The 18726-nt window shown below is 50.8% G+C and overlaps 1 protein-coding gene across 3 annotated transcripts in view; it reads left to right on the top strand.

The window, feature by feature from the left end:
• DPYSL2 (dihydropyrimidinase like 2) overlaps positions 1-18726 on the top strand; it is a 130364-nt gene that overhangs the window by 42976 nt on the left and 68662 nt on the right. Inside the window, exon 1 of one of the 3 annotated variants that reach the window (XM_042934512.1) lies at positions 13420-13699. The exons of 1 other annotated variant lie outside the window; for it this stretch is intronic. Coding sequence is in view for 1 of the 2 variants with exons in the window: in XM_042934511.1 (XP_042790445.1) it covers positions 17518-17556 (39 nt within the window). In the remaining variant the exon portion in view is untranslated. Of the gene's footprint in view, positions 1-13419; positions 13700-17235; positions 17557-18726 lie in introns of those variants that run through there. One more of the 3 variants, XM_042934511.1, reaches the window with a different exon arrangement.

Raw genomic sequence — 18726 nt, 5'->3', positions numbered from 1 at the left:
AACAGTTGCCTGGTTGGATGTATCATGAATTGAAACAAGTCTCCATTGTTGCTACCTTTTTACTGTTTCTAATAGTAGTGTGAGGAAATCTGTCAACATGCCTGTTTGCCAATCATTTCCTTCCGATATGTTTCTAGGAAAGGAACCGATTTGTATCAAGGGATACGCACATGAAATATTTTACTTGTTATTTCCCTCCATAAAGATGGTCCCAGTGTACCCTTCTGTGAAGGAAATGAAAGGACTCATTTCTTCAGATTTTGGTCAAAACTGAATGTTACCAATCTGTTTAGGTTCATTTACTTGATGGCTAAATTATGAGATCTTATTTTTTTTTTAATGTTTATTTATTTCTGAGAGGGAGAGAGAGAGCAGAGAGAGAGACAGAGAGACAGAGAGACAGAGAGAGAGAGAGGGTCCCAAGCAGTTTCCGCACTGAGAGCCTACAGCGTGGGGCTCGAACCACGGACCAGGAAATCATGACCTGAGCCGAAACCAAGAGTCGAATGCTTAACCCATTCAGCCACCCAGCCACCCCTGACATCTTATTTTTTAAGAAAAATCGTCCTTTTCTGAATAATAGTAAAGTTAAACATTTTCCTTTGTGTTCCTTTTTGTTTCTTCTTTTATGAATGCTTCTTCTTTTATGAATATGAATTTAGTTTCGTGTTTAAATATACTGGAATGTTCATCTTTCTCTTACTGATTTGTAAAGAATTAAAGAAGCATCTTAATTCTTTACGGTCACGGGTTCCAAATGCTGATTTCATAGTTTGTCACCTGCCTTTTACTTTTATGTAGGATATTGAGACATTTCTGTGAATCTTCTCCTTTATGGTTTCTAGCTTTGGTGTCAGGCTTCACAAATTTCCCTCTACCCGCCACTAGTTCTTTTATGCTCTGGCTCCTGTAAGTCGAGAAAGTTCCAAAAGGAGGTCAGAGACGCGGGGAGGAGAGCCCTGGGAGTGCAGCGGTCCAGGACGGTGCAGTAATCACTCGGTGATGGGTTGAAACATCCCACGGGGTGATTCTCCTCCTCCTGCCTCACATTCCGCCCCCTACTGGGAGTCCATAAGAGGCACTCTGTCAATAGCATAATAGAGTTGGCTCAGCTAAAGACCAGGTGTCCTTATGCATCACAGAGCAGACCCCGCCATGCTTGATGGTCTTGGCAGGTAATCCTGACTGACCTCTGGCATGGGTTTTAGAACTTCCACAAAACCGGGTGTGTTTCCGTTCGCCAGGCCGGGCCTCATTTGGATTCCTTACAAACGAGCAAGAAACAAACCTCAGACCACTTAAAAACAGAGCCCCTTCAAAGGCTTTGCCCACTTTATTCACTATTTAAAACAACACTTAGAGGGGCGCCTGGGTGGCTCAGTCGGTTAAGCGGCCAACTTCGGCTCAGGTCACGATCTCGCGGTCCGTGAGTTCGAGCCCCGCGTCGGGCTCTGGGCTGATGGCTCAGAGCCTGGAGCCTGTTTCGGATTCTGTGTCTCCCTCTCTCTGACCCTGCCCCATTCATGCTCTGTCTCTCTCTGTCTCAAAAATAAATAAACGTTAAAAAAAATAATAAAAAAAAAATAAAACAACGCTTAGATTTTATTCACAGTGATTGCAGCCCTCTGCTGGTGAAATGAACTTCAGGCCGAAAATCTGAGAAGTTCTGCGTGTCCGTTTACTTGATTTTGAAGATGGACGTTAGTGAGTGTGTCCACAGCTCACAACCAGTCTCTGTAGGGTGGACTCAGTGAGAACTGGTCAGGGAAGGCATAGGGGGACTTCCCCTCCCTGGAGCAGACACCCGAGAATGTCTCGGTGACACCCGATAATGTCGCTCAGGGCAGGTTCCTCTCTGCTCTTTAATAGAAGCATGAACAAAGTAAGCAGCCATACTTTCTGGGTGCGGAGAGATCCTGTATAATTTACCTTTTTGGTAAAGGTGCCTGTGGGCCTCTGTGTGATCCACGTAAATATAATTGGCAGGAGTTACATTTGTTGATCCTCCTTGTTTCCCACCAGAAAGGAAAGGACATCACTAATTATATGGGTGGGGCCTCCAGGTCGAAAGAGGAATTTGAACTTGAACTGGAGTCTCCCAGAGAAGGGGAGAGAGCAGTCGTCTTTGTATACTAATGGCACCTTATGCTATCCCATTGCTGTGACGTCTGTGATCTCACGGCTGCCTGCCCACAACAAGCAGAAAGGTTCATCCGGGCCTTCATCACTCAGTGTTTCTGATGTGATGCGCCAGAGGGCCCAGGGGGATAGTCTGTTGGCCTCTTGGCAGCCGTAGTCATTCCTACTTTCCTGAAAGACTCTCCTCCCTCGGTGCCCATCACACCACACGCCCTCCTGCCCGTCTATCCGGCCGCTCCTTTGGAGTCTTCCCAGGCAGATCTTTTCCTAATCGCATTGGAAATATCGGAGCTGGGCGCTCTTTCTGTGCATGGTCACTTTCTCCCTGCCTGGTCTCAGAGTGTCCTCTGCCTTTAATTACCGTCCTAGTTCGTTCAGGCCGCTCTAATAGGAGATACCACGGACTGGGTGGCTTATCAATAACAGACATTTATTTCTCATTGTTCTGGCGGCCGGGAAATCCAAGATCAAGGCACCCGCAGATCAGTGTGCGGAGAGAGGCTACTTCCTGGTTCATGGACAGCTCTTTTCACTGTGTCCTCACACGGTAGAAGAGAAAGGTGCCCTCTGGGGCCTCTTTTATAAGGGCGCTAATCCTGTTCGTGAGGGCTCTGCCCCTTGATGTAATCAACGCCCAAAGGCCCCCACCTTCTAACACCACCACACTGGGGATTAGGATTCAATATACAAACATCGGGAGGACACAGTTTATGGCAATAACCACCCATGGGCCAAGGACTCGTAAATAAATGACCTAAGCCCTGGCATCTCACCTGGGCACTTTATTGTTTCCACTTTGGAATCTAAAAGACATCTCAAATCACCATGCTTCAAATGGAAATCCCTCCCACCGCACTCCCATGCAAACGTTGACCAGCCCCACATTCTTAGGCCCCCACATCACCCTGCTCCTGGCCTGGCCTTATATCGACCGGCCTTATATTCACCTAGAGGCAGGCCTCAGATCTAGGATTCACACTTGAGATTTTTCCTACACCTACCTACGTGCAATCCAGCCATGATTCCTGTTGCCAGTGGCAGTGAGAAGGGACGTAGACTCTGATCAGACTGCAGAGGCTTGATTCTTGGCTCGGCCACTTTCTCCACTTGTGTCCTGGAGAAAGTCCCGTAATCTCTCTCTGTTTTCCCCCGCTTCACAGGGTTTTTTGTGGTGGGGATTACACGTACGTATTAAGGAAGATTAACCCGCCTTGACACATGTAAAGTACTTTACACATGTAAAGAGCGGTGCCAGCCACAGTAATTACTGAAGACGTGGTCACGGTTAATATTAACCTTACCTGACTTACCCGCCGGCTTTTCTCAGCGTTACCTGCCTCCACTTACTCTCCGCCACGAGCAGCTTCGTGCGTCCTATAGACGGCGTCCCAACAATCTTCTTAGCTTACTGCAGCCGGAACGATCTATAGAAAGTAGGAATTAGATCTTGTTGCTCCCTGATTAAAACCCTCGAATGCTTTCAAGTGTAGCATAAAATCTCAATTAATTTATGTGGCCTAGGAAGTCCTCCACGTGTAGCCCCCCCCCACTGCTTTCATTTCAGTTGTACGAGGTAGATACTGCCGCTGCATGGCAAACTACCCCAAAATGTGGTGGAAAAAGCCAACAGTGGTTTTATTACGTGCATGGATTCCATGGGCTGGGAATTTGGACACAGGAGAGGAGGGATGGATTGTCTCTATGCCACCATGTCTGGGGACTCATCCGGGAAAACTTGAATGGCTTGGAGTGACTTGAACAACCGGGGATGGAATCATCTGGCACGTTGGCAATGATGGCAGGGAAGTGGAGCTCGGCTGGGACTGTCCATTGGAATTCCCACATTGACCTCTCCATGGCTTGTGCTTCTTTGCATCATGGTTGCCTCAAGGTAGTTGGGTTCCTTATGTGGTGGCTCGGAACTCAGAACACAGTATATTATGACCTGTTACTTGGAAAACAAAGAGCATCTCTTCTCACGTACTCCTTTTGGTCAAAGCAATCACAATCCCACCCAGGTTAAAGGAAAGGACCCACGGACCCCACCCACAATAGGAGGATATTGAAGACTTGTGGCAATGTCTTCATACTGCCACACTTCTTTTGGTCTCTCTCTTGTGCTCACGGGTTTCCAGTCACGCCTGATTCCGTCCTGTTCTGAAAACAGACCACCTAATCCTAACCTCAGAGTTTGTCCACTCTTTTGTGCTCTCTGGTGTGAACTCTCTTCTCCCAGGTGACTGCACAGTTGACTTCTTTTCAGAGTTGGCCTGAGTCATCACTTTCAATTCGCAGAATGATTTTGAAACTTTGCTGCCAGTGATGAAGCCCTGATACCTCCTTCTAGATATGAAGTCTTAAACTCAGTTCCCAGTCAACGTGTTTTGACTTCGCCCTGTGGGGTCCAAGTCTTGACCTCTGCTGCCTGAGGCCAAGTCCAGGATTTTCCTTCCAGAGGCAAAGACCTGATTTTTTGCTCTGGGGTCTAAATCCCCGCTGAAATGTCGACTGGCCAGAAAGACCTTCCCAGACCACCATATCTAAATAGTCTCCCATCTTTCTATCCTCTGTTTATGTCATTGATAGCGCTTAGCACAATCTGTAGTTATCTTGTGTGTATTTCTTTACCTGTGTATAGTGTGTAACTTCCATGAGGCAGGTTGTAAGTTTCCTTGTTTCCATTACCCTATCCCCTGGCGTATAGGAAGCACTTAAAATATCCTCGTTGGATGAATGAATGAATGAAGTTTGGGAGGGCTCAGAAATGAAGATTTAAAAGTCAGAACCATTTAAGTGGTTAACCATTAACCCATGGCAGAGAAAGAAGCTCAGATAGAAGCTAATGTCAAAGATAATCAATATTTATGATAGGGTAAGAATGAACATTGAGATAGAAGGGGCATAAAGGGATGAGGGGGGCCAGAAGAAAGGCATCAAAGAAGCAAGGGAGGGGACCCCGAAGGAAAACAGAGGTGACAATGTTAAATATCACAGGGAGGCCAATTAAGATGAAGATTACCAAATGTTCCTTAGGTTTGCCAAGGAGGGGGCTGTTTCCCAGAATTCTTTCTGGTAAAGAAAATTGCAGCTAGGGGAAGAGCCAGATTGCCGTGGCTAAGAGGCAAGTGGGAGCTGAAGTTGAGGAGGTGGAGACCTTGATGCTTGATGCTGAGGGAAGAGCAGTGCCAGGGCAATAGCTGAGAACACAGGGCCAAGGTGGGTGGGAAAGGCTGCGGGGTGTTTCGAAGTTGAAGGGAGCGAGTGGCAGAAAGGATGAGGAGGAAGAGGGTGGGACACAGCGTGGATTAAGAAAGAACCCTTGAACAGGCTGTCCTCTTCCGATGAGATTGTTAGCAAGGAGAGAAGATGGGCATACACGAATCTCTGCTGGGAGTACTCATTCCATTTGTAGCTCCTTGTTTAGCATCTGCCTGGCCAGCCAGACTGTGAGGTCCATGACAGCAGGAGATGGTTAAGGTCATGACAGCTGCTGAGGCACACAGCTGAGGGTGTGACTAAATCGAGGGCTTTTCTGAGATGATGTGTCCCAATCTGTAAGGCAGTATGAGCTTTCCCCGGCATCTCTCTACAGCGTTGGTGCAGGAATAGAGTTTTAGGGTTGCTCCAGGATTGGGGGATTGCGTGGTAAGAGGGATAATGGAAGGATTGCTGTTGTGGAGAGTTGGTCATGTGATGGACTGTGGAATCCAGCGGGCGTGGAGAAGGTGACTCAGCCAGCCTTGACGATGCTCTGTGGGGATGAGTCTTCATGAAGTCCTGAGAAGCAATGGCTAAAGATAAGGGCAGGCCAAGGTTTCTGGGGTCAAGAAGATGAGGGAACTGAGGGGTGTGTGTGTGTGTGTGTGCGTGTGTGTGTGTTTGTGTTTCATAAATTTTAAATCCAAACAGGATTATGATAGGAGTTAAGATAGAAAGAATATTGCTGCCGTAACAAATAAACCCCAATACATATAATGGCTCAAGCACAAGAGAAATTTATTTCTGTATCATATGATAGTTCAAGGTGTGTGTCTCTGATCAGGTGGCGGGGATGGGCACAGGATCCCTGCTCCACGCAGTTCATTGGAGACTCGGGCTGCTGATGGCTCGACCGCCAGCACGTAGCTCTCAAGGTTGTCCAGGGAGCGTCATCTCAGTCAGCCAGAAGGAGAAAGGAGCTCGGGGGAGCACAGAGAGAGTTGTGTCTCTAGAAGAGACCATCATAGTTCCCCCCTCCGTTCAGTTGGCTAGAACCCTGCCACATCTAATTGCTAAGGAGGCTGGGAAATGTAGTGCACTTGTGTGTCTTAGAGGAAGAGGAGAACGTGGGTTTTGTGAATAGCTGTAGCCTTTGGCACGCTGCAGTGCCACAGAGAGAAAGACTGATCCAGTCGCTTCCACCCTAAATAAATTGGAGAAGGGGCCCAGAAACTGGGATGTGACAGGCACTGGAGTGGGGGTGGGGGGGTGCTTTTGGAAGGTAACGGAAGCGTGATGGCCTGGAAGTGACTTTGTCCCGTGGACAGATGGAGTGCGTAGGAGTCAGATTTATCCGGTTTCAGTGTTGGCTATGTTACTTCTGGCTATCTAATTATGGCCCAGTTATTCAATTTCATTATTTAACTCCCAGCCTTAGTCTCTTCATCTGTAAAATGGGACGGATCCCACTGATTTCGCAGGAGAAGTGGATAATGGATGTAACAATTTGTAGTGAATATTTTTCTGCTGCTGCTTATTTAAGGCTCTTCAAAGTCACAGACGGAGTGAAACCTCATCCAAAAAGTTGGGTGACGTTGGCCAGAGCAGACCTTACATCAAGGCTACCTGGGGACCAGTGGAGCATGGAGATCAGACAAGCAGAGCCCAGACCCCTTCTCCAGGGGCAGCGGTTACCCTGGTCCAGCCACCTGGCCATCTGCAGACAGACACTTGAGTTGCCTAGAACTTTCTGGTTTCCAAAAGAAGGTGAATGTGTGGCTTTTTTCATGAGAAGTCTCCTCATTTGAAAATGTTGGTCAAATTAAAAGTCCACCGAAACCACTGTATGGTGAAATAAAATAGGTCTCTGGGCGGATCTGGCCCATGGGCGACCATTTTGCCCCTTGCATACTCTCCATCACCGAAGGCCAGCTGGAAGCCCTGACCTCTGGATCTGTGCTGCCCCATGCGATAGCCATAACCATAAGGAGCTGGTTGAATTAAAATTAATTTAAATGAAATAAATTAAAAATTGAGGCTCCCCCCTGCCATCACACTAACTATGTTTCTAATGCTCCACGACCATGGGTGGGGGGTGGGTGGGTAGTGGCTGCTGGGTTGAACAGAGCAGATATAGAACATTCCCCTCATGGAAGAAAGTTCTTTCACAAGGCACAGCTCCCTGGATAGAAGGGGCCTGAAAGGTAGTATCTTGTTACAAGGGGCTCCCTTTCTTAGACGTGATGAATTAGGTGTTGTCCCATAGCCAGGATGGGGGGTGAGAGGAAAGACTCGCAGAGTTTCATATTGTCTCGCACACAAGAGTAAGACCCGTCTCTGGGCTGTAACTTTGGCGAGTCATGGAGATTCCTCCACTTCCGCCTGGCTCAATCCATGGCACTCCGGATGTAAAAGTTGAGACACATACCTCGTCTGAGGAGAAGGTGTTACATCCTAACCCCTCTCAGGCAGAACGCTGGGGTTCCTCTGGTGGGAAGGGGCCGTGATCTGTCCTAGGTCCTGCTACGGCAGAATGGATATGGAAGGAAGGTAACTGTCATGCAGAGATTGGGACCGGTGCTTTAGTCGGGCAGGCAAAGTCCGTCAAACAGTTCAGCACTCTTTTGTCCTATTTCAGGCAAATGGGGAGCAGTGGCCGTGGTTGGTGAAGGGTGAGGAGGACTCCAAGGTACAATGGCCAGAGATCCATCAGTTAAGTAGAGCCCCGGGATGGGGTCCAAGAGGAGGTCACTCTGAAAATCACTAGCTGGTAGGCAGGCAAGAGCCGTACTGTGGGAGGTCTGCCATATAAATTACCGAATCCCTTCTCCGAGAAAGATACCTATTACCCACCCCTGACTCTGGCGCCTAGCAACACTTGCATCCCGTTTGGACTTGTCTAGAAACGGAAGACTGTGGTTGACAACGTGATGGGGCATTCGTAGGGTCAGGGGGGCAGGTACGGACGTTAACAATGGCTTTGAAGCAAACCTCTCGGAAACTTGACAGGGAGGGGAAAGGAGGAAAAAAATGGGGAGACCAGGAGGAGAAAGGAAGCCCCTTATGTTTGACCAAAGATCTTTTTTGTCCTCTCGTTACCTCCAGGACATTTGAGGTAAGAGAATAACAACAGCACAAAGCAAACTAAGGCCTGGAGGGTGCTTTTAAGCTGATGCAAGGGCCAGCAAAGAATTTTGTTCATTTCTTCTCCTGCACCCTCTGTCTTGGCGGCTTCAGCAGTAAGAACATGAAGTGATGAGAGCCACGGCATGTAACGTTCTAAATGACACCATCTCTTTGGGGGACGTGTTGGCTGGTTGGTGTGGGCAGACACGATGGCCACAGGAGAGCTACCCAAGGTTTGCACGTGCAGCAGGCCTGGCGGAAGCTGTCAGGAGGCCCCTGCCGCCTTCGGGAAAGGAGGAGTCAGGCATTTGGACAGGTGGCTGTCCTAGGAAGGTGATGCAGAGATTGGGTGGGAGCGGGGTCCGCTGGCCTGCGCATGGCTGTCACCCTGAGCAGCAAATTAACTTTCACAAGCAAGCGGGGGAAACTTCCAGGTTGTGTCAGTAAGAACTGCCACTGAGCAGTTAACCTAGGTGGGCTGCCTAGGTGGCTGAAGGACAAGCAAGCTGCGTTTTGGCCAACTGGCTGCGGCCATCCATGGGCGGAGAGGCTGGCTTAAGCCAGGAGGGGCCGTGGGTCCCGATCCCGCATGCTGCGTTTTTTTATTAGGATGTTGTGGCCTTACATTCTGCTGCATCCTTGCTAGTTGAAATTACAATGGCCTTGATGTAGTCTTCCCCGCTTCTTCTCCACCATCTGACTTAGAGGTTGTCATGTGAATGCCCAGACCTGGCGTCCGCAGACTCAAGAAGGATCTGTGTGGGGCTCTGTTCATCTCTTCACCCTTTACCCATCCATCCATCCATCCATCCATCCATCATCCACCTATTCATTCATCCACCCATCTACTTATCCATCCATTCTTTCAGAATCTGTTGTGTGCCCACTGTATGCAAGGCTCTAGGGTGCGCGCTGAAGAAAGGAAGTATAGTCTTCTGCCATCAAGATGCTTATCATCTAGGAGAAGGGGACAGTGTATAAAGAAATTGCACAGGAAACTGTTTCAGGCACCCTGCTAGTCTTTATAGGGCCCCGTGGTGCACAACAGAAGGAGTGATCTGCTCTCCCTGGGGTCTCAGGAGTGCTGCATAGAGGAGGCGATGGCGTGAGGGGTCAGAGAGGGGGTGGGGGTGCTGGGAGGGGTGGAGATATGAGTCTAGACACAGGCTACCGTCAGCCTGACCCATCTGGGGAGCATGGGGTGTGGAACAGGGACGCAGAGAGCGCTCAGGAAGGCAAGAGAAGTAGGCAGGAGCCACGCTATGCAAAAAGCCTGGACGTTGTGCTAAGGATTTTGGACTTGGTGACACAGGTGTTGTGGAGCCATGAAGGCATTTTAAACAGAAGAGTAACAGGGCCAGATTTGCGCTCTAGGACAAGTACGGATTCAGGACAGCATGGGACCCAGAGGCGGTGGAACACTTAATTCAGCCAAAGAAAGAGGGTGACACCCCAAAGAAGGCAGTGGCCCTTCCCCTCCCAAGACCCCCAGGATTACTATCTTCCTGTGTTAGCCAGTCACCTTCAAGTGGCCACTTTACTAATTTAATTTTATTCCTCAGTTCCCGGGGCACAGAAGGGAACTCTCGGGGCACTCGGATTCCACCCCTGGATTGATTGCAGGCCTCCACGAAGTCAGCACTGCCTGGAGGTGCGCAGTCTGGTTTGAAGGCCCGCATATGTACCGCCCCAGTTGGCTCTTTCCCCTCTCAGTGACTTCCTTATCTGCTTGTGGCCCAGGGGGTCCCCTTCCGTGTCTTGAGGGAGGTTGGACCCGCTCAGAAGTTGGATGGTGCTTGGCCTCTGGTGGGCGCCATCGTGGGGGGCACAGAGCCCCCAGCCCAGACCTGTGGCAGGGGGGCACAGCTTCTCTGGAGCCCGGGAGGGCAGGGGCTGTGTGTGAGGGGCTTGCGAGCTCGCCTCCTGATTACCCTTTGGTCTTCTGGGGCTGGCACACTGCGGATATTAAACTCAAACTTGAAAACAAACCGTGGGTGGGCAGGGGACAGGGGAGTGAGGAAGGGGGGCAGGAAGACACCTCTAATTAGGGAAAATTTAGCCATTCTTTAGATCTTTACAATATCCAAATGGACTGCTTCCAAGAATTCACAGACCAAGCCAATAAATCGCCCCTAAAGAGGTCTCTAGGGGACCCGTTTGAACGAATGGGCGAGAGGCATGGAGTGCTTTTGAATAAGTGAGTGGTTCTCAGTATTTGAACGCGGCTGGATTCTTTTAAGAGACTTAAACTCCTGAACTATTATTTGTAGTCCCTGGACACACAGTTCACACATTTTCTCAGACCCTTGCGGAACGGACGCACCTTCTGGATCAAGGAGGGCCCGGACGGACAAGGAGCTGCTTTTATTTCCTGAGTGTGTTGGAGCCCGAGCCCAAAGCGTGGGTTCAGAAAAGAAAACCCACCTGCAGGGACCTGCGGTGAGTTGTGTTGGTGAAGGCCAAGCCTGGTGCATCTGAAGGACAGGTCCCAGAGGGAGTGAAACCTGCCCACACTGTCATGAGTGGCTGCCACTCGGGCCAAATGACCCAGTCCAGCGAGGCGGATTCTTGCGGTCTGGCATTTTGAACACTTGGGTAAACGAGGTCTTGAGGGGTGGCAGGTGCATGTCGGGGAGGCAGAGGTGGAAAGAGAGGCCTGGGTCACCTGGGCTGGCAAAGTGGGGCAGAGCTCTAGGAGGAAATGTGCCCGGGGGCCCGTTGGAGGGGCCCTGCTCATTCGGCTCGTTTTCATGGAGTGTCGTGAGCTCTCAGCTAGGTGGCGCGGAGGACAAGGTGGCCGAGGGAGTTTGCAGTTGCGAGATAGAGGCTAAAAATGCAGAAGGGAACAAATACACAAAATACTTGAAATTGCGATCTTTGCTGTTGAGGAGCGGCTGAGATAGGGAATTCAGTGGAGGTGGGGGGCAGGCTTCAGACAGGGTGGTCAGGGAGAGTCTTCCTGAAGAGGACGGTGAAGGGGGAGAAGGAGCCGTTTCTGCAGTGAATGGGAGAAGGGGACAGTAGCAGCAGCAGGCCACTGAGAGGAGACTAGGAAATGGAAGGAAACCAGGGTGCCCCCGGGGAGGAGGGGGAGGAGGCGGGGAGGGCAGGTTGAGGCTGGGAAGGAAGGCGGTCTTGACAGACAGTTTGCATTTTATTTATGCAAGCAGCCAATCAGGGTCTTCCTCTTTTAGCTCAGAGGTAGCATTTTAAGGGTTCCCCGGTCACTTACAGGTTAGCGGCAATCTATTCTGGTCATGATGAAAGGAGAGCTGGTCACTGACAGAAACCGAGTCCTGCTGGGAGATGAGGAAAGAGAGACAGAGAATTAATTTTGGGACAAGGGGGGGTGTCTAAGGAATGCAGGAGGTCCTTGGAGCCTCGAGGGGCAGCCGGGGCAGCCGGGGACTGTGAAAGGGGTAAAGAAAGAGACAGCAGACCAGCTACAGCTGCCTCTTTCACAACGTGGGTCCTGGTTTCTGCTACAAAAGTACTTTATCATTTAAAGAACTAGCCCCTTGGGCTGTGGGGTCACACAGACCTGGATTAGAAGAACCCTGTTCTCACTCTTGCATGTACCGGGGCCTGGGACAAGAGGTTTCTTTGAGTTTTTTTTTCTCCTGTCTATACGATAAGGATATGAAGACTTCCCTAGTAAGATTTTGGGGGAGGATTAAATAAGCACTCAGTGCTGTACAGAGATGGTGGTAGGTGCCCACCAAATGTTAATTGCCTCGTACTGACTACATAACCAGCGTTTTACTAGAAGGCGATCAAGTGGAAAGATAGTGGGACTATTTACCACTCTTTCATAAGGCGTCCCCACAGGGTAAAGAACAGGGCCATCCATGTACTTTGGGGAGTCGGAAAAGTCCCGGTCCGCCTGAGACCTGAGGGTTAGTTCATCTTCTCTCAGCTTCCTTTTCTGTAAAAAAGCAGGATGTGGTGGGAAACTGGCCGGAGGTGAACAAGTTAAAAAACATCCCTCGACCTTATCTCTGGAGATTCTAATCAGGAGGTCTGAGCTGGGGCCCCAGGTGGTTGTGAAGCAGAGGCAAAGTCATTCCAGGAACCCTGAGACAAGGCCTTTTTCTAGTCCTGAGTCACCCGCCAGATGAGGACAGAGGGGACCAAGAATGCATTCTACTCATTTACCACCAGAGGGCGGGCCTGAGGCGTGATGGCCAATGCAGACCATGCTGTCTGTCTCCAGCTCCCCGCACAAAGAGCCCAGGGGAAATCTGCAGTGGCACAGAGGATGATGTGCAAGGCAGGTAATGAAGGAGTCATAAGAGGAGCAAGCCAAAAGCTACTAGATTCTGAGGTTCATGCATTCCTCTGGGTCGTGCTGACAGCATTGGCACCGATGGGCCTCTTGTCTTCACCCAGTAAGGGCTTCATCAAGACGCTTTCCCAGCCCCAACTGAGTTGACCAATACTCTTTCCGGTGCTAGAAAAAGCAGCATCTGGCTCAGAGGGCCAGTCACATCCACCCTCATGGGTCACCACTCCGTAACCCTGGGTAAAGGATGCACCCACTGGAAAGGCTTGGATCCGTTGGCCCTTGGCTATTCCTCTGCAGAGGGCCCCTTCAGGGTCATGCACACAAAGGAACCAGTTGTTATGGCCCGATTCCATCTGCAGAGAAGAAGGCATCACTTCCAGCTCAAGTGTCCTAGTCAATGCCCTTAGTTTTTGGCAAGGAAGAATTCCAGGACCTTCTCCTTACCACTGCGTTAATTTTAACCTCCGCTGCAGACAGCACTTGAGGCTGTAGCCCTTGGCGTCAGTACTGCAGCAATGTGGGGACCTTGGAGTTTTCTCTTCTTTGCCGCGTCTAGGCTCCACTCTTCCCGTCAAAATTTATGCTTTGGAGTTTCCCTACTCTGTGACATCCTGAACGTTCCACTTCCGCAGAGGCCCGGGGGCGGGGGTGGGGGGGGGTGGGGGGGGGAGCATAGAAGCAGAAATGGCTACTTGCAGCTTCCCAAAGGGGGAAGATGAAACCAAGAGACGTGGTGGGCCTGGTCCGAGACAGGACACGTACTGTGCAGGGCGCTGAGGAACTGAAAGCAGCCGAGTCACCCTGCAGCGCCCTAGTGACGGGACTTCATCTCCCCACCCCCAGTTCCCGGCAGGTTGTAGGACTCAAACATCTTAAAAATCCTGACTGAATGTCATCACTCGGACATCTAAAGTCCCCACCCTGTCGGACCCCGTATGGGGGAAGACGTGGGTAAGATTTTTGAAAGAGTTCTGAGTCTCTGTGAACTCAAACCTTCAACGGAAGGAAAATCCTGCTCCCCTCAGCATGGTATATTGGAGGATGTATTGTGTAGGTGGTGGGATATGATAAAGGGTGTTATGCAGGCACGTACAAAGAATAACGGAAGAATGGAGAAAAGAATGATCTAAACTGCAAGAATGATCTTGCAGTTTCCGGGACTTGGAGGAGAGAAGGAAGACCCAGCAAGGCGACAGTGCTAAGAGAAAGGCTGAGTTGGGGATTTTGTTGACATTAAAACTCACCTTGGCAGTGACATGGAAGTCCCTTTTTTTCTTAAAACAATAGCATTTAGTTATATGTCAAACACTGAGGGCCCCTGCCACGGATCAGGCAGGGTACCGGTCACTGGAGAAAAATAAATGCAAGGCTCTTAGCTTTTAGGAATCATGCTCTGATAAAAGAAACAGACAAGTAATTACAATGCAGAAGGGTGTATGTTTCAGGAGAGGCGAAAACAGGAGGTTGTGCTTAATGTTTTAGGGGGCGGGAGGGAAGCAGATTTCACTGAGGAGGGGATCTTCAAGCTCCCTTTTAGAGGAAGGGTTGAGGGAAAAGGGAGAGAGGTGAAGGGAGGAACACAGGGCAGGGCATGGATTTGAGAAGGCACACGGCCTTGAGGGGCAGTGTGTGTGTGCGTTGGTGCACGTCTGCGTGTACCCCCTGAGCATGGGGAGGAGACGTGGGTGTCAGGGATGGGAGGTAAAGCTGCAGAGGAGGCGGTGGTCAGAGACTGGTATGGAACCTGGTAGAACGCTTGTGTTTCATGTTTGAAATGCATTTAATTTTTTAAAAGTTTAGAAAAACCACATCCGAGAACAGGCTAACATATTTGGTTTGGGGATAATGATTTGTAACTTTACAGGAATTTTGAGTGCTTATTTAAAGACAATGTGAGAAAATAGTCTATGTTAACAAGTCTATCGGTGCAGAGTGGGTGGAAAATTCTTCCCCACCCCCTTTTATTTTTCTGCATTGCATCGAGCGGTAAGAATGATACGAAATGCAGATTGCAGACAGTTCTTTTCCTTGGCCAATGAAAACTATTTGGTATCTTCTTTGTGCCAAATACTCTTAGGCTCTAGTCAGAACGGACAAATCAACTTAAACCTTAAATCTTTGAATATGTGTAAGTGGAAATGTCAATTACCGTGGACTCATATTGATGGCTACTGAAATAAGGCTAATACAAATAAGACTGACATAAAAGCTATTAGGAGCTTTTATTACAAAGCAAAATATTCGATGGCAAATCAGAAAATAACAAGATATAGTTCAATCTGTCAAGATCAAAAGGTTCGGGAGTGGGAAAATATAACAAGAATGTTAACAATTTAATTAGAAGTCATTTTGTTTTAAGTTAATTTGAATCTCATTATTTGCTTGCTTGTCAGGTGGTATTTTTTCATGATTTAATAGGACACTTGCCCCCACCCCTGTTGGAACCTACAGTTGGCTCTCACTGGTAGGAGGGCACATTTTAGCTTTCTCAGACTTGTAACTTTAACCCTTACAGGATGACACCAAAAGCTGCTGACGTCAAGTCACTTTGCTCTTAGCACATCACGTAGTTGCGGTGGGGGCGGGGCGAGGAGGAGTGCTTCCACTTTATTTTCAAAATGCACAGCTAATTGGAACTTGAGTGAATTAATCAACCATGAAGCTTGCTGCATGCCCTAAAGCTCCCTTCTGGGATCTTAGAATTTATCAGAATAGAAGCGAAAGAGTACAATCTTACATCTTTTGGACAGATAACCATCCAAAGTGGCCAGATGCAGAAAGACATTGGAACGTGGGCCCACAGTAGCCCCAGGATTATTTTGTCTTTATCTGGCTAATCTTTGCTGAGCAGGTATGAGCCAATTAAACGGATTCTTTTTTTTTTTTTTTCACGGCTGCCCGATGGCCTAGATTATGGAAGGATTCCTCTATTGTTTGATCTCAAGTCGAGAAAACCAAAGCCATGGGCCTGCCCAGATGTTTTAGGCACTGTACCTGCTTGGGCAACATCTCCGAAGAGATGACCCCTGGTAGACCCCTTGGGATCAACTGGACCAGTTGACTGGACCAGGGATTCCGCAGTAAGAGTGCCACTGCATGATTTGGACCAGCAAAGCTAAGGGATTCCAGGCCTGTTCAATGGCTAGCGCCAAGAGAGCCGTTCAAATTGTAACTAGCATCTGCCTGGGAAATCAAGAGTCGCCTATTAACTCTGATTCCGGACGTTTTCGTATGACTCAGTTTCCCTTTCTTTGGGGGTATAAGATCTTTTCATTCCTCTTCCTGCTTCTCCACAGTTCATCACCTCTTTCGGTCCCATTGTGTGATGTGGAGGCCCCTCTGCAGCACTGTAAATCCTCGGGCACGGTAATCTCAAGTTTTTCTTCAACAGATCTGCAGGCACCGGTGAAATGCGCCCGTCTAAACCCCCAAACGGGCGTGAGCGGGCCTGACTCCTAAAGAGAGCAAGGCCGCAGACCGGGCTTCCCCCCCGACGCCCCGCGGGCCGTAAAAGGCTTTCAGGGCGTGGTCTCCTGTCTCTCTCTCCCAGCTCCAGCCGCCGACCACAGCCTTCCCGCGCGGCCTCCCTTCCCTGCTCAGGGTCCTCAGGGCTTTGGCCTCTACTGCCCGCTGCCAGGCCACGGAAGCCTGCGACCCGGCGTCCGCCCTCAGGCTAGCTCTCCTCCCGCAGAGGGCCGCGCCTCGCCTCGACCGGCGCCCCCCGCGCCCCCAGGGAGCCCGGCCGCGCGCCCGACGCCCCCGCGCCGCCCGGCTCGCAGGCCGGCGTCCAGCAGCCCCTCTCTCGGGGGCCGGGCGGCGGACGGGCGTGGTCGGCGCGGCGCCGCGACGAGCCCTCCCCGCCCCGTTCCCCTTCCATCCGCTCGCTGCCATTTGAATCCCCCGTCGACTCCTGGGTGGGGGCCGAGCGAGCCTTCGCGAAGGGCGAGGGCGGCGGGAGGAGGGCTCGGGAGCCCCTCCCGGGCGGCGCGGCGCCGGCCGGCGGTGCAGTCGCGCGCTCGCCGCCAGCAAAGCCATTGGCTCGGCGCAGTCACCCCACGCGGGGCTGCAGCGGCGGCCTCCGCGGATTGGCGCGCGGGCGGGCATCCAGCGGGGCGCGCGCGAGCGGGTGCGTGCCGCTCGGGCTGCAGCGAAGCCCACCGTCTCGGGGCCGGGCTCCCCCGGCCCGTAAAGACCACCCCTCCATTGTCCTTGAGTTGCTGATGCTGCATTTGGGGCGGCAGCCAGCTACAGTCCCCGACGCCCTGGCCCAAAGAAAGGGCGCGAAAGGCGCGCTCCCCGCTCGGGCGCACGCACCGACCGCCGCCCTCGGCGGCACACTGCAGCATTTCGCGCTCTCGCGCCGCTCCCCTCCCCGCCCGCGCTCATTTGCATATCCCACGATTGTGGCCAATCAGGGCTCGTCTCTCTCGAAGCGGATGGCTTTTGCCTGAGAGGAAAGGGAGTGGCTGGCGGCGCATGCGCCGCGGTGGCCGACTTGAACCGAGGCTTTTATTGCTGTAGTTTATTTCCACCCCTTCCCTCCTGTTCTCTCTCTCTCTTTCTTTTTTTTCCGCCCTAGCTGGGGCTGTGTTGGAGCAGAGGAAGAAAGAGACAGGATTGCATTTATCCCTTACGTTCTTGAAATCTGCTATCAGCAAGACCAGCTAAGCGGTTGCATCTTTTTCAATCCTGCAAAAAATACCATTTCTTTCCTGGCAATTTTTGCTTTAAAGGTGTCCTCTTGAAATTATTTTTTTCCCAGGAGAGAGATGTCTTATCAGGGGAAGAAAAATATTCCACGCATCACGGTGAGTTTGGTACTTGGGAAATCTGCGGTCGGCCAGCAACCTTTTGTGGCAAGGAACATCCAAGGAATTTTTTTTTTTTTTTAAAGGAGCGGGAGAAAGAGAGACCCAACTTTTCTTTTTTCCTTTTTTTCCCCTGTTGCTGAAGAAGGCGATTGTAGTGGGAGACGCAGCCGTCTAGAATTGTAAGCTACATAATTTGTAAGGCATAAAAATAGGAGCGTAAGTGCATTAAGGACGTCTTAGGTAGCGCGCCAGATCCGCTGTATCCTTTTATTGTCAGTTCGAGATGCTGCAGTGCTGGCCTGCGGGGTGTAAGCAAATGGATGCCAGATTGAATATGCATGGTTGAAGCTCGGATATTGTTCTCCGGGCTGCGTGCTGCGAGGCTGGACTCCAGGAGCTGGCTGGGGGAGATGGAGAAATGGATTCTCCCTGTGTCTCCCGCCCCCACCATAAAGGCTTTCTGGAGCCTTCCTCCGGCTCCTTAGAAAAAGGAGCGGGTTTCAGCCCGGAGGCGTAATGACAGCAGAGGGATGCTGGAAAGGGCCGGGAGTGCCGGGATGATGTGGAAACTGGAAGGAAAAATAGGGACGCGGTGATGAACAGAAGAGGGTGGGGGGCCAGGCGTGGGCTTTTTGTCGATCACAGACTGGTTTTTGGTGGCTCTCTCGGCTTCCTCGCCCTCCGGTGTGGGGCTGGAACCCTGGCAGGGCTCAGGGTTCGCTTTCTTGTGACTTTCTGCCCCTCCTGCAGCCAAGGAGGCGCCCGTGTTGGCGCGTACAAAGCGGGCTGGGAGGGTGGGCGTTGGGGACAGCGCGGAGCGGGGCTCGCGGAGGTAATGGCGCTGCGCGACGCGCGGAGCAGATGGCCCGGCCTGGCCTCGGCCAAGACAATGATCGCTGCGGCCGGAGGTGTTGGCGCACTTTGGGGCCTGGAGTTGTTAGTTTGTAAATCCCGAGAAAAAAACATCTAAGCGATGAATTTGCGATGCTTCAGCAATGAACACAGGTTCTTGCTTTCACCGCTCTCCTGCCCTCCCCACCCTCTCCCCATCTTTTCCTGGAAAAATCTCACCAGTCCTAGTTCTCTACATCCCCGAATGAAATCCCGGGGAGAGAGGGAAGGCGAGGGAAATTCATTGTTACATAATGATGTGCAATTGCAATTGGC

This window comes from Panthera leo, chromosome B1 (genome assembly GCF_018350215.1).
Source record: "Panthera leo isolate Ple1 chromosome B1, P.leo_Ple1_pat1.1, whole genome shotgun sequence".
Taxonomy (NCBI): domain Eukaryota; kingdom Metazoa; phylum Chordata; class Mammalia; order Carnivora; family Felidae; genus Panthera; species Panthera leo.
Note: the sequence above shows the minus strand (reverse complement) of the source record. Positions and strands in the feature narration are given on the sequence as shown.